Source organism: Peromyscus maniculatus, chromosome 14, assembly GCF_049852395.1.
Source record: "Peromyscus maniculatus bairdii isolate BWxNUB_F1_BW_parent chromosome 14, HU_Pman_BW_mat_3.1, whole genome shotgun sequence".
NCBI lineage: Eukaryota > Metazoa > Chordata > Mammalia > Rodentia > Cricetidae > Peromyscus > Peromyscus maniculatus.
The window spans coordinates 19,309,293-19,324,791 of NC_134865.1; the positions used below are offsets into that span (position 1 = coordinate 19,309,293).

Sequence of the window (15,499 nt, forward strand, 5' to 3'; positions counted from 1 at the left end):
AGTGACAGCATTGTCCAGGCTGACAAAGAAGAATAAACCGTTGGCTCTGTGTGGTGGCGCACGCCTTTAATCCCAGCACTCGAGAGGCAGAGGCAGGCAGGCAGATCAAGGCCAGCCTGGTCTACAAAGCAAGTCCAGGACAGTCAGGGCTACACAGAGAAACCCTGTCTGGACAAATAAACAAAAGAATAGTGATATACTTCAACCTCCATATATTTTCTAAAGATTCCTCACATCACAGTTCAAGAATACTAGTGACTGGTTTAAAGTCTTATCAGTTTCCACTCTAACATCCAATCTTCCCTTGCACAAAAGTCATCCATAAAGGGTAAATTAAAAAGAGCTCAACTCTGAAAACACTTTCAACAGTGAATAGACATTAAGTGTATGTGAAAAGTCTAGCTTTTAAAAGTTACCTATGAAAACAAAAGATACAGAGGGCAACATCTTTAAACAGCTAAGCTTTAGGAACTCAATTTCTAGTGAAGTACTGTTTCCATGGTAGTGGCACAGCTCATTCAAACACAAGTCACTTGTCAGGAAAAGGCCGCTCTAAAAATAGGAGAGCATATTATTACTGAATACTGACAGAGTACTCAAACACAAAATGATCAAGAAATGAAAGATGCCAAGAGTTCTGAGAAATAACATAACCGCAGAAAGAACATTTCCACTGTTTACATAATAGCAAGGCAAATCAAAAAGTTAATTTTGATCTCAAAAATTGGGAGACTAAAGCAATTTGTACTCTACTCAATCATGCAAAAGAAACAACATTTGGACCCCAACAAAAAACAGCACAGTTGGTTTTAGCACAATAGAAGTTAAGCTGTTTCCACTGACAGATCTGAAAGGCTGGAAAACGGTGCCTCAAAATGATCAGCTATAAATAACCCACAGGGGAGCCTACACCACACCGGGAAGCCTTCAGAACCCTGCCCTCTCTCACAAGCCAAAGACAGCTAATGTGAACAAGTTACTTGGGATATAGATGACATCCCCGAATCTGAATATAGAGTCAGAGCTAAGACTTATATTCACATGTAACAAATACATGGCAGAATACAAATAACTTTTATTTTGGCAAGAATTCACAACTTTTTAACTTTAAATGCTGTTACAGTAATCACCGAACAACTAGTTCATTGAACAAATGCACTTGGTCAACCACTGAAGTTTTCAGACAAAGGATAGCTTCCACTAAGAGACCCTTAACTAGTCCCATATTAACCAATGATGGAGAAATACAGTACCAGAAGTGCAAACACAAGGCAATGGTGGGAGCGGACACAGCACAGGGATGGGAGGCAGCACCTCAGGGCTCTCGTGCCTCCCAAGGCTCTGGCTCCTTCCTTTGCTGGTGCTGCCATTAGGACTGAAGAAATGCACTGCCCTGGCTCACTCACCACACATAAGCCTAGGAACTCCATCTGCTGGAGCAGAGTTCATCAGAGGGTTATGTTGTCTGGGGGCTGGGGTACCATCACTGGGAAAGGAAAGAATGAGGAAAAAGTGTGATGATTTGCATGCAGAGCTGGTGAACACTCTCCTGCAAATCACAATTATTTCCTTCAGAAAAGATGTACTAGTTTTAATTAAGCTGTGTCTTGTCGTTTCCCCCCCCTAAAGGGCACTGACAAATGAGTCGACAGGCAAACACATCAGGTTTCAGTCTCATGGCAAACACAACAGCTTCCACTGACTCCTGACAAATTAAAGCATCATCTGAAGAACAAATCTTCAAAGGTCTTCCCCAAACTAATTCCAGTGAGGGTAAATTTTAAACACCAAGTTCTAACGAGAAGGTAATCTGTGCACATCCACACTGTTCTGAACTCCGCAGGGGTAGCTGTGGGCCAGCTATGTGAGCCTGGGGACAATGCCTTTAACCACAGTCAAGGAAGTGCTGAGGCATCGTACTCTATTTCTAACTGAGAACTCAGCTGTGCACATCTGGTGGGCAACCTTCTATGTCAAGAAGCATGACACCTACCGTGCTCAGGAAGAGTCCACACACAGGGAGAGAACCTCAAGTTAGACAGTAGGGCCCCAAATACCTAATGTCACTTTAGAATAAATGTATCCATGTTAAAGACGGTAAGCTTCTAGATAAGGTTATATAAATCTGTATCTGTAGCCACACTCTTCCCTTGAATAAGCAGAGAAAATAGTATCAGAATGATGATATGGAGATTTTAAGTTATTTTTCAACTTAAAATCATTATTACTATGTTATTTCTCAGATTTTAAGTTGTCATACAACTTAGATCCAAGTAATTTGTTTTATAAAAGCAATATAAGGTTTCTTTGGCTCAAATCAGTCTGTCAAATAAAATTCAAGCAAAACAAGGACTACAACATTCTCAAAAGAATGAAACAATCAGGTCACCTTGATGTTTTTAAACTGTACACAATGGCTGCCTCATGTCATGTTACACGTTTCCCATTACTGCAGTAAGTCATAAGAGAACACACTCTTCACTCTCAGGATGAGACACACTGTAAGATGCTTCTTTCCCACTCCTGAAAATGTCTATAAGCAGAGATACCCCGGTACAAGTAATAGACCCAGCATGTCACATGGTGCTCTTTGATAGGAACCATGACTTCTGGAGAAATGGCTGCAGCTAGGCTTGAGACAGAAAATGGACATAATGGGCCAGGAAATGTTGATGACCGAAAACAAGAGAGCTATCAAAGACTAATAGGGTCATGCTGAGAAGATGCCCTGGCCAAATATGAGAGGACAAAGATGTGATGAGGTGAGTATCAAAATGAATTACTGTAATTACTTGATAACATCTCAAATATAAAAGGCCATATCTCATAAAATACAACAGCTACTGTTAACTGCTTTTGCAGACTGCTAAGGGAGTGAATTCATTTTCTAAACTAACTAACGAATAAATAGACTCAAACATTTCTTTTCTTTTTTCTTTTGGTTTTTTGAGACAGAGTTTCTCTGTGTAGTTTTGGTGCCTGTCCTGGATCTCACTCCATAGACCAGGCTGGTCTCGGACTCACAGAGATCCGCCTGACTCTGCCTCCTGAGTGCTGGGGTTAAAAGCCGCGCCACCACTGCGGTCTCAAAAAACCAAAAAAAAAAAAAAAAAAAAAAGAAAGAGAGAGAGAGAGAGAGAGAGAGAGAGAGAGAGAGAGAGTGTCAGACGGAATGCCTGCATTAGATGGTCTCCATTTGCCACCAGCAATGACTATAACCTGGAGAACAGTCCTCAGTTGACAGCAAGGAAAAGGATGCACAGAGAACTTTTCAATGGACAGAACACGTCCACCCCCTATTCTATCCATCAGCCTCATCATTATAGTGCGGACAAATGTTCCATTTCTGAGAAATGCCACAAAGCAGACACTATCCAACACTGGTACCAAGTGGACTTAAAGAGTTGAATCAAATCAAATTTCCAGCCCAACAATGTACAGGGCATTGTGGGACAAAGAAACACGAGAAACTGCACCATCAGTCCCATCGGTCAAACGCAGAGAGTAGGGAAGTCTCTAGAAAAATATGAACTGATTTCTGTGACCAGAAAGTTGAAATAAAAAAGGAGTAAGAAGCCGCTTGGATCGGTCTCTTTCCACCCCTGACACTGGTTACAAACACGTTGCCACCAGGCCTGGCTCTTCACGTGGCTGCTGGGGATCCAAACTCAAGGTCCCATGCCCGTGCAGCAAGCACTTCTCCAACTGAGACACTTCCCCAGTCCACACGAAGTATTTGTGCATAAGATCTTACGTGTAATCCAGGGAGGCTGAATGGTGGCTATGGGCATCATGATACGATTCTGTCTGTTTTTTCACTTTTCACTAGGAAGTGAACCCAAAGTCTCACTCATTCTAGGAAGCACATTCTACCACTGACCCAGAATCCCTACATTTTGATTCTGTTTTTATTTGAAACATTCTTTAACCTGAAGTGTAGCTCATAAATGTTCTTCCTTGCCATAGGAATATGAAAGTATGGGCTGAGATGGTTTCATCATCCTGAGTCTCTGTGTGAACGCAAACAGAGCTTCCCTGGCTATACAGATGGGGCAAGGGGCACAAATACCACAGGAATTGAGAATTCTTTTAAACCACTCTGCTGGTTTGAATAAAAATGCCCCCAAGGTGCAAAGGGAATGGCACTATTAGGAGTTGTGGCCTTGTTTAAGGAAGGCATCACTGGAGGCTTTGAGGTCTCAGAAGCTCAACCCAGGGGCTCATGGTCCTTTCCTGCTGCCTGGGGCCCCAGAGGTAGCTCCTCTCAAGCGTCATGTCTGCCTGTGTGCCGCCATGCTTCCCGCCATCCCCAATTAAATGTATGCCTTGGAGTCTCTTCACAGCAACAGAACCCTAACTAAGACAGCCACTGGGATCTGAATGCTGACTAAACGGATGAGCACAATCTATTTTTATCTTAGTTCAGAACCCAAGGTATCTTGTGCCAGCAATGTCTCCTGGGAGCTTGCTCACTCTCAGGAGTTCCTCAACCCTTGGATCTGGGAACTGGATGGCACCTATGCCATAGATACATAAGACAATATTTGACAACTTTAATGAGGAGATGCTTTATCCAGTCTTAAAACTGCCTCATGGTTAAGAACTGTCCAATACTACTGTCACTAGTGCAATAAAACATCTGGAATGCAGTTAGTCTGAACTGAGATGTGACGTAATTATAAAAACACTGAGTTTATAGACTGTCATATATAAAAGAGGAAATATAAAATATTAATGTTAAAAATTGATTGTGTGTTGAAAGCTAAAATCCACACTGTTAGATTACATAAAACATTCATCTGTTTCATCTTTTTACTGGGACTACTAGAAAAATCCAAATTTACATTGGCAGCTCATAATATATTGATTACAAAGTACTGTTTTAGAATCACAAAACCTTGGTCAATGATGACAAGTGGGGAGAGGAAATAAATGCAGAAAACAGAGAGAAAAGAATACAGTAAGATGAGCATGGTAGCTCATACCTGCAACCCCAGCACTCAGGAGACTGAGGCAGGAGGGTTGCCATGAGTTGAATGCCAGTGAGGACTATACAGCAAGACAGGGATAGAAATATACTCAAAACAGGGATAGAAATGCTTAATTTAGGAAATTTGATTTATAGAAAAATTAAATAAAAGTTAAAAAAAGAAATTTTTGTAGAATGTTCTATCACCAAATATAGATAATTCTTACATTTTATTTACTAAGCAACTAGGAAATAAGAGGGGAAAAAACAGTAATAAAACAAATTTAACAATATATTATTCACTAAGCAATTAGGATATGGAGGGAAATGGCACAGAAAGTTAGATTAGTAGCAGTGTGTAAAAGGTACAAAAGAGACTTGCAAGATTTGGAGCACAAAGCTCAGTAAAAGACAAGCCACTATGCTGAATCCTGCCATGCTGACCGGGGGCGAGCACTCTCCCTAGGAGGCCAGCCACATCCGTCCGCCTAGTGCTGAGGCACAATGAAACCCCCTGACTGTCTAACCTACTCTCACAAAAGGGCAAGGGTATTGCAAAAGCTTTTTTGTCAGAAGAGCATGTTTCCCATTTTAAAATTAAAAACTAACCATTTTGACACACAAGGGAGCTGTCTCAATTACCATAGTTGCTTCTAAGACCTAATATTTAAATCATTATCAATGGTTTAGATTTTCCAGGCAAACATAAACGATATAAAAATCAAACTTCAACTTTGTTTCCTAACTAAAAGTTTGACTCCATCTTGTGGCGACAACGGGTATTAATTCCTCACTAGGTGTGTGACTTCTCCGGTCCTTCCAATTAAGTCAAAGTTCTGTACTATGCTGCTCCCCGTGTCCCACGTAAACTCACTTCCTTCTACCTGACTCCCATGCTGCTTCACTGTGGCTACGAGGCCACCGGCTGTTTTTCAGCCTAGAACGCTCTGTCCCCGTTTGGTTACGAGATTTATACTTTACCTCCTTTGACTCACATCCTTACCTGTCGTTTTATAAGTGAGATCTGTCTGGTTTCAAAATCTCAGTCCTGTTCGTCAGCACTTGACTCTCCTCTAGAGTACTGTCTACCTTCTGAGTGCTATGTATTTTGTTTGTTTATTGCTTGTCTCTTCTTCCTAGAATGCAGCTTTAGGAAGACAGGAATCCTTGTGTCTTTTTATCATTGCTGAAGCCTGGCCCCAAACTATCTGTCTATTCACTAAACATCTCACTTGGCCTCTTATAATAGGTTTTCCTGTCTTATTTCCATGGCTCTCTTTGGTTCCTTTTGCTTTCTATATTGAATGGATGCTAACCAGTATTCCCTTAATATTCTTCCCAGAGTTGTGGCATAGGTCTCTATGTACCTGTAGAACTGAACGTTTCTATCAGTAATCCTAAGGTGATTTATTTACGAAACTGCTTTAGAACATCTTGGTTTTAAGGAGATGGGCTGTTGTATGCCTCTCTTTTCCTTTTCTCATGACATTATATGCAGTCTTTGTGATAATGATACTATGTTATAACCTTGAAGTTTAGTCAACTTGAATGCTTGTCTTAGAACTAATGTTCCGGGTTCAAATTCTCTGAACTCTCTTTCTTTCAGACAGGGTCGCACTTGTGGTGCAGGCTGTCCTGGACTACTTATCCGAGGCAGGCTCTGAACCTCAAGGTAATCTTCCTGCCACAGCTTCTGGAGTTTGGAATTACAAAGAGGAGCTCTTACGCTTAGAAACTTCTCTTACATCTCACTTCCTCTGTCTATAAAATGGGGATGACTGTGATCTTACCAGTGTTTTGCTAGAAATCACTTGTGTATGTGTTTTCTTTTCATTGCCTTTGAAGGTTGGGGCTGTGCTTTATTTCTATACATTATACAATAAACATATTAGAGGATAATTTTAAGCATGCAATCAGAACTACTTCAGAAAACATATTGTATAACATGAAAATACTGTTCAATTTCCTTCATTGCTTCTTTCCCATCACTGTGAACAATGCCCCTAATTTATCCCATATTTAAAGACCATAAATTCAGAACTACAAACTTCTCTATCATCTATATCACTATAATTTTTTAATCCTTTTTTTTTCAGGTTTATCTCTCTTAACTGTTGTGTCTGTAGCCACGATGTTAGTTTAAAATTAAGGAAACTACTGAATTTACCACATTTCAATAAAAAGTGCTGCATTTAGCCTCTTACCAGCACATCATGTACCAGCGCTTGGTATGTCCACGTGTGGTGTAAGGGCGTCGCCAAATCGATGTTTCTGTCGACAAGGACTAATAAGGGCCTTTGGAAGCTGCAAATGCGTCAGAACATCATATAAACTTGACAGTAATGTACACATTCTAGACTTTCTACTATTTCCCAGTGTGCCCTTTTGATATGAGCAGCTGCTATTAGAGCTGTGTAACACTTAACATTTCTACTACAGTAGGTTATGGTCATGAGCCAAGGCTTAATGCTGGGTTTTAAGTTTGGGGGAAATTTCTTAAAGGAAAAGATCTATATAAACATATTTTTAGTATAATTTTTATAGTCAAATTGCTTCTCTGTTATAAAGTGCAGATTTTTGAAAACAACAACAAAAAGGAATAGGTATTGCCTGATTCAAGGAAAACAGTAGACTCACATAAATTTGTCCAAATGTTTGATAGTTTCATAATCTAAAAATAGCATTTCCCCCTATAAACATAAACACAAAATTAAGAAAGTAGATTCATAAGGAGGGCTTCAGAGAACTCTATCCCATTAATAAGAAAAATGCAGACACTTGCAACAGCAATAACTATCCACTTAGTGGACAAGAGACATGCCATTTCATGAACTGCTTAACTCCCTTATCACAGGTTAGATGTCAGAGCCGACGGATGCACAGTCACCTGCTATTGGGTGTTACTAAGTACTAGTGATGTCCTGTAGAGGTATTCCTGTACTAGGAGCACAGGACACTTTCACATGTCACCTCTACCTGCCCACACGAGTTATCCGGGTCTCCTCCTGTACAAAGACCACATCGGTACCTCTTTACCCCGTAGGTATAAGTCCATGGGTCTTCCTAACGGCACTGACTCCAGGCTAAATGTCAGTGACTTCCTTACTACTGACTACAGTTTATCACTCCAGAGCATGTGGAAAGGGAGGAAGACGGCTCATGGCAGGGTCTCTTAACTGTGGCACCACTGACATGGGAGGCCACATAATCCACTCATTACGGTTTGTCCTGTGCATAGTAGGTCTAGCACTGTAAGATGCTTCCTGACACGCTACCGTGCACACCACTGGACTCGGGAAGCACAGACCTGGTTAAGGCTGCTAAACATGTCTCCAGACTTCACTGCATGTGTGCGGGCAGCACAGTCAAGACGGCTGATAACCATGAGTTGTCTATAGTTGAATGTAAGATATTTAACACCCATCCAACAAATTGCTAATTAAAATAACTCAAAATACATTCAACAAACTATAATAAAATGCCATAATAGTGCGATGAGACCAAAGCTAACCAAATAAAGCAGTGCCCTTTTATTGGTTTCTAGGGCACACAATACAGCATGGTAAAAAGGCATGAGAAACAATCAGTGAGAAACTGATGTTTCCACTCTGCTTAATGAGAAATGATATGAATGACACTTAAGACCATCAAGGAAGGCAGAGGAGGGCATAAGGTAACGGAGAGCTGAGATGCCAAACAAGCGAACACAGAGCCAGCGAGAGCACCACAGACAGCAGCAGTTCACAAGAAGCCTCAGAGTCACAGCGTATGAACAAGAGATGATGCCTTCATTGCGAGGACAGCTGTATCTATGGACATAATTCCCGCCCCCGACTGGTGTGGCTAACACCTGTAGGTAAGAACTCACTTTACAAAACTCGGTCTTCTTTAAATAATTCTCAGGCACTACAGTGAGTTTCTTTACTTCTTCATGCCAACAATGTTTACTACTGTTAAAAATCAAACTCTACTCTACTATACAAGGGTTTTTATTTTTATTTATTTATTTTGGTTTTCCGAAACAAGGTTTCTCTGTATAATTTTGGTGCCTGTCCTGGAACTCACTCTGTAGACCATGCTGGCCTCAAACCCACAGAGATCCACCTGCCTTTGCCTATCCAGTGCTGGGATCAAAGGCATGCACCATCATGCCTGGCCTATACAAGGGTTTTTAGTAGTCCTATTCAAAAGAAGTTGAGCAGTCAGTAATTTTGGCATTACTTGCTCATGCTGAATGACTGAAATACCTTGCAAGTTATTAGTGTCTCAATGTGAAAATGGGACTATAGGAATGTTCATTTTTCTTATTACCAAGAAGATTACTGATAGTTGAAAGGAAATAGCTTCAAACCTTGAAAGCCATATAACAGAAAGCCTTCTACAGATGCAAGTGAATACAGACATTTCTAATGAAAGAAGATAATTTCTATTTGGTATCTATTTATGCTTCAATTTAAGTCAAAACCTTGATTCTGATACCAGATCAAAAATAAGAAATTGTTCCCTTATGATAAAAGCATTCTTATCACATAAGGAAATTAAAATGAAAACTAACAGCCACACACACCTTAACTGGCCAGTCCCAAGTGGGTCACCTGTAAAAAGGCTGTTTCTTGCATCTCGTAGATTTTCCCGAAGTTTCTTATCTAGTTTCTGAAAATCAAATTTTAGATGAACTATTAATACTTTCTTATGTTATGTAGGTAACTCAATGTTTCAGTTACATAATCAAGAAACTTGGATTTTTTTTTTACAAAATGGTAATCCTAAAATCTAAACAGTTTAGTATTTAAACTATTTCAATAACATAATTTGCACTTAAGAAAACCAATTTAAAAAGAAATGTACTTCAACTGTAGCTGGAGGGTTTCTCTCCAGGTCCAGCCAAGCCCTCGAAGTCCCGCAGCCCACTTATAAAATAATCACTCAGAAGCTTATATTACTTATAAAATGTATGGCCGTGGCAGGCTTCTTGTTATCTAGTTCTTATATCTTAAATTAACCCATTTCTATTAATCTATAAGTTGCCACGTGGCTCGTGGCTTACTGGAATCTGAACATCTGCTTCTCATGGCGTTGGCTGGCAGTGTCTCCTGACTCAGCCTTCCTGTTCCCAGCATTCTCCTCTCTCTTTGTCCCGCCTATACTTCCTACTGTCCAATCAGCACTTTATTTATTAACCAATCAGAGCAACACAATCACAGCATAAGAACATCCCACAGCGTTCAACCCTGGTATCACTAATAAACATTAGTTTTACAGAATGACTACCACTCTCTTCAGCATGGCTGAAGGACAGAAAGCAGCTGATGTGGAAGGGTGGGCATAAAGCAAAGAGCGCAGGGTATGGAAGCCCAGGTTATTAAACTCTGTCTTTCCATGCCATGCATACTGTGGGATGGTAATTTTTTTGGTTCCCCTAATCTCCCTTTTAATTTTTAAAGGAAATTTTCTTTACTTCAACATGGATATTAAAAATGTGTTTGTTGCTAATAAGTACTTGCTAAAAGAAACTGAATAAAGAATAATTTTGAGGGAAGGTAAGTGCAAAAACATGTAAACGTGCATGTTACAAAGTGCAGCGAGGACCAGACCAGCACGCTTGATTGGCAATTTTTCTCTACTACAGAGACATGCACAGGGAGGCCTTCCACTGTGGGTAGGGCCCCAAAGTAACCATGTATCTGCCATTGGTACTTCACATACAACCCCACTAGCCAGACTCCTTGCCAGAGGCATCTGACACACTGAGAGAGCATTTCACATGGCAGTGTGTCCTCGGGGGCCGAGACTCACCACTGCCACCATTTCTGCGGCCGTTCCTCTTGAGCAGCGGATGATGGGAACAGCACCTATTTAATAAAAATGTTACCAAGGATCTTAATTAACATGTATACTTTAAATTAGCAGATGTGAAGAGGTATACAATTTCATGCTAGACACAAAGGACTTGAAAAATCTCAAGAGTGAAAACAAGGTTTCAGAAATTAACCTTCTCCATAAGGAATAAGCAGAGCCAGAAGAGGAATAGTTTTGTGTGGAGCTGATCAATGTGACTAAGATTTTCCACGGATGGACTTAGTCAGCATTTGGACCTTCTTATTTCAAAGGATGAGTTAACCCTCTAGTCACAGAAGTTACTTTAATTTGGTTCAAAATAAAGGAATAAAAAGAGTTTAGGGACAACAGTTTGGGACTACTTTAAAAAATAATTTAATTGTAAATGATGGCTATCCTTTTGTAAAACCAAATTAAATGTTAACAGCATACACATTCTTCACTAATGTGAACTGATCCTAAATGTCTCTTTCCACGATCATGTCAATCCACTGGACCTCCCAATTTTTTTCTTTATGATGCAGTAAGTGGTTTATCTAAGGCTAAACCCCTAACTAGGAAAACTTTAAGCATGTTAATGAATAGACTGCTTTCTGTGATCTTCATGTGTTGCAATCACAGCACTTTACTTTCCAGGGGAAAGCATAATGTCAAGTGAAAATGTGCAATACTGATTAATTTTTAAAAGCCTCTCTTCTGATGGCCTGAATTATGCATGCTTGTCATAAAAATTTCAACTAATACTCAAAATGTATAAATTCTGGCACATGCCTATATCTTAGCCCTTGGGAAGTTGAGAGAAGAAATTCAAGAATTCCAGACCAGGTAGCCTGGCCTATATGAGATCCTGTACCTCAAAAGAACCATCCCCAACCAAAAATAGCAAAAAGGAAGAAATACAGAATTATATAGTCATCTGGGCAAGGAGGCTGCAATTCCAGCACTCAGAAGGCAGAGGCGTGATGATGGAGCTTCAAGATGAGCTCAAGCTACATAGGAAGAGACCTATCTGTGAACAAAGAGACAAGCAAGCAAGCAAGCAAACAAACCAATGATTTCCTCAGATTGTTTTCTATTTACTGTTTAGTGTGTTTTATGGAAAAATTGGAAATTAAGACTGTACTCAAAATTATTTTTGGTACATCTTTGTTCCAATCTAGTGCTTTAAAATGTGACTACTACCACTACTTGTTAGCAGTAATAACTTTCATGAATGCAATAACCATAACTGTAGGTAAAAGTCTGGAGAGTGTCTAGGACAGCAGAACAGAATGATAATATGTCTGTTGAATAATTACAGGTTATACACCTGCAGTTTTCTTAAAAATGAAAACACACAAAGGCTGGAGACATGGCACTGGGTGTACTGCTTACCCGTACAACCCTGGGTTGCATGCTCTATGGTGGTATTCTATTTGTACTGAAATGTGATTTTAATTGTATGTTAATAAATAAAGTTGCCCAGGGGTCAGAGCTATTAGAGCCATAGAAAGAGCGTGGCGGTGGTGGCTCACGCCTTTAATCCCATAGATCTGTGTGTTCAGGGATACAACCAGCATTGGAGACATACGCCTTTAAGACCTGGAGGGCTGTACTTACAGGCAGTGACGAGGCCGTCATGTGTTTGGGTTTACAACCAATGAGAAGGCAGAACAGAAAGACTATTTAAAGACATACACACAGGAAGTAGCTCTCTTTTGGAGAGCTAGGAGCACCACAGGAGGAAGGGTGAGATTTTTAGCTCTGAGCTCTGACCTCTTGGCTTTCTCTTTTTTTTTTTTTTTAATTTATTTTTATTTTTATATATATATTTTATTTTACAATACCATTCAGTTCTACATATCAGCCATGGGTTCCCCTATTCTCCCCCCTCCCCCCTTCCCCTTACCCCCAGCCTACCCCCCATTCCCACCTCCTCCAGGACAAGTCCTCCCCCGAGGACTGCGATCAACCTGGTAGACTCAGTCCAGGGAGGTCCAGTCCCTTCCTCCTAGACTGAGTCTTGGTTTTCTCTTTTACATTGGTTCTGTGTTTCTTATTTAATAAGACGGTTGGTTACATCTACATCGCTCACCACTGCAAAATTTAGTCAACCAACCAAACAACCAACACTCGAGAATACAGGTAAAAATTAGATGGAGGTAACACTCTTGAAAAAATGGAGATACATGGCCACAGAGAAACAGTAAACAGAAAATAAGGGGACTTACTAGGTCAGAAACCAAAGATCTAAGTTTGGGGCTAAGATATAAAGGGGGTGGATCGCTGCAAGCAAGGAGCCAGAATTTGTATAAATTCTTCTTATACACCTGTCTTAAGTCCTACACCTCAAACGGTTTCTCTTCTTTAATATTTCCACTTGTGGAAGAGAGAGTTTTATTAATCTATGAGTGTCATTTTACTTAAGAGGGTTTAGGTATGTATAACATCAATTTTCAGTAAGACCTTTTACTAAAGTATAAAATCATGTATTAGATAGTAAATACAATATAACAGAAGTAACTGCAGATGATTCAGTGAAATGATAAGTTTTAAGGAGCGATGCAGGTATTTTGTGTAAAGTGCAGCATTTTCTGGAAGCTTTTGCACTTGCCTTATCATGCACAGACCTTTCTACTCAGAAGTATGTTTGAGAGCTTTCATGATGGAAACTGAAGACAACTAGAAAGTAGCCGATAACAGGTTGGAACCATTAAGAAACCACTTCACCAGTACCCTAAGGAGCTGCAACTACCAACAGTGTCTAAAGAGTCAACTCAAAGGTCTGCTGAGCTGGGAATGGTGATGTGTGTCTGTAAGCTCAGTACTTGGGAGGCTAGCCTAGGGTACATAGAGAGGCCAGCCTGGGCTTATGATAACTCATCTTTAAAAAAGAACAAAACAAATCTGAATGCTAACTTATATTGTTATTAGAGGAAGTATTTTATTTTAATATTATAGAATGCATGCTTTATCCCAACTTTAGAGAACTTCTCTACATACAAAAAGGTTAAAATAGTATTATAGCCAGATGTGGCAGTGCACACCTTTAATCTAAGTACTGGGGAGGCAGAGGCAGGCTGATCTCTGTGAGTTCAAGGACAACCTGGTCTACAAACTGAGTTCTAAAACAGCCAGAACTATATAATGACACCTTGTCTTAAAAAACAAATAACTGCAGTATGTAATATTTCCAAGTGAGTTATTGAGTGATTAGTTACTTTGAAGGAACAGACGGATTTAAAAACGTACCTAATGTAACAAAAAAGCAGAAGAGGCTGTCAACAATAGTGTCCATAACAGTTTCCATTTCTGTGTCTGTGATATCTGGCCGATTAATAGCTAAAATAAAGAGAAAAAAACATGCAATCAAAATTTATATCTTTATTAAGCTTACACATATATAACAACATATAGATACCAACCTGAACTATAAAACAAATATAAAATGTGATCAACATAGGGTGAAACTAACTGGGCAAACTACAGTACCGAAGGCCCAGGAGAGAAGACAGAGACAGTCACTTCACCAGGCACACAAGACCCGAGGAGATCCGCTGTCGCTGAGGTGTCAGACTGCCCTCCACCAAACTGGGTGAAACAGTGACTCTGGGCCATTCTGTCAAGCGCATGAGTAAACTCTCTGCAAAAGCACAGCCCTTGGGTCCTAAACGCCAGCTCCATATCTATGCGCAAGGAGCAACCTGAGCAGTTGCCAAAGTCCACCAGGAATGCCCACCTGACTGGTGACTTCCAGCTTCTATGTCTCAGATGATCTCCATTTGACAGAGATGTGTCCTTACTTTATTGGGTAAGGATGTTAGCATCCCATTAATATTTAGAAGTAAAAGCCGGGCGGTGGTGGCGCACGCCTCTAATCCCAGCACTCGGGAGGCAGAGCCAGGTGGATCTCTGTGAGTTCGAGGCCAGCCTGGTCTACAGAGCGAGATCCAGGACAGGCTCCAAAACTACACAGAGAAACCCTGTCTCCAAAAACCAAAAAACCAAACCAAACTAAAACAATTTTAGAAGTAAAAAAACAGGAATGAATTCTACTCAGTGTTACTGTGTAAGTATTTGAATACTTAAGAAACTTTATATTTATTACAAGTTTAGTTATTTTCAATTACTTAACGTTCAGCAGTTGTTGTTGTTGTTGTTTTTTAAATAGACTTATAAATTTGCCTGGACTGGCTGCATCACTTTTAAAAGAAAAATGATGTATCAAATTTATAAATGCAATGGTAAGCACTTAGTGGAACTTAACAGTGAAGTGTTCTAACTAAGCTTCATAAGCAGGACTGACTGCAGACTAGTCTGGGCAATTTAATTGGTCAGGGAAAAAAAAGGAAAGATGCTTGTTTTTGTTTTTATTAGCTTTATAAATAAAATTTCTAGGTTTAATGTAAAGGCTATGGGAAGCTAGGTTTCAAGCACAAGGTTAGGTGTTAATTAGTCTGAAAAGTAAATACACTGCAAACGGACTTCTGTGAATAAAAACCACCATCAGAAATCTCACAAAAGCCCAAGGATGGTGGTGCAGACACCTGTAAGTCTTTTGGAAGCCTGAGGCAGGAGGAGCCCAACACTGATGTTAGCCTGTGCTACAAAACAAGACCTTGTCTCCAAAATATATATACTCACTTAAAATTTTTCTTTAATTTCAATAAAAAAACATATTAGTGATCTCAATAAGCCAAAAGAATGATGTTG

The 15,499-nt window shown here is 40.0% G+C and overlaps 1 protein-coding gene across 2 annotated transcripts in view; it reads right to left on the minus strand.

Annotated features, from left to right (window-relative positions):
• The window catches only part of Scfd1 (sec1 family domain containing 1), an 84,926-nt gene that overhangs the window by 44,164 nt on the left and 25,263 nt on the right, over window positions 1-15,499 (minus strand). For both annotated transcript variants that reach the window (XR_013044303.1, XM_006975262.4), the window contains exons 7-10: window positions 14,039-14,128; window positions 10,766-10,821; window positions 9,537-9,622; window positions 7,174-7,273 (exon numbers count right to left, since the gene is read on the minus strand). Coding sequence is in view for 1 of the 2 variants with exons in the window: in XM_006975262.4 (XP_006975324.1) it covers window positions 7,174-7,273; window positions 9,537-9,622; window positions 10,766-10,821; window positions 14,039-14,128 (332 nt within the window). In the remaining variant the exon portion in view is untranslated. The remainder of the gene's footprint in view (window positions 1-7,173; window positions 7,274-9,536; window positions 9,623-10,765; window positions 10,822-14,038; window positions 14,129-15,499) is intronic.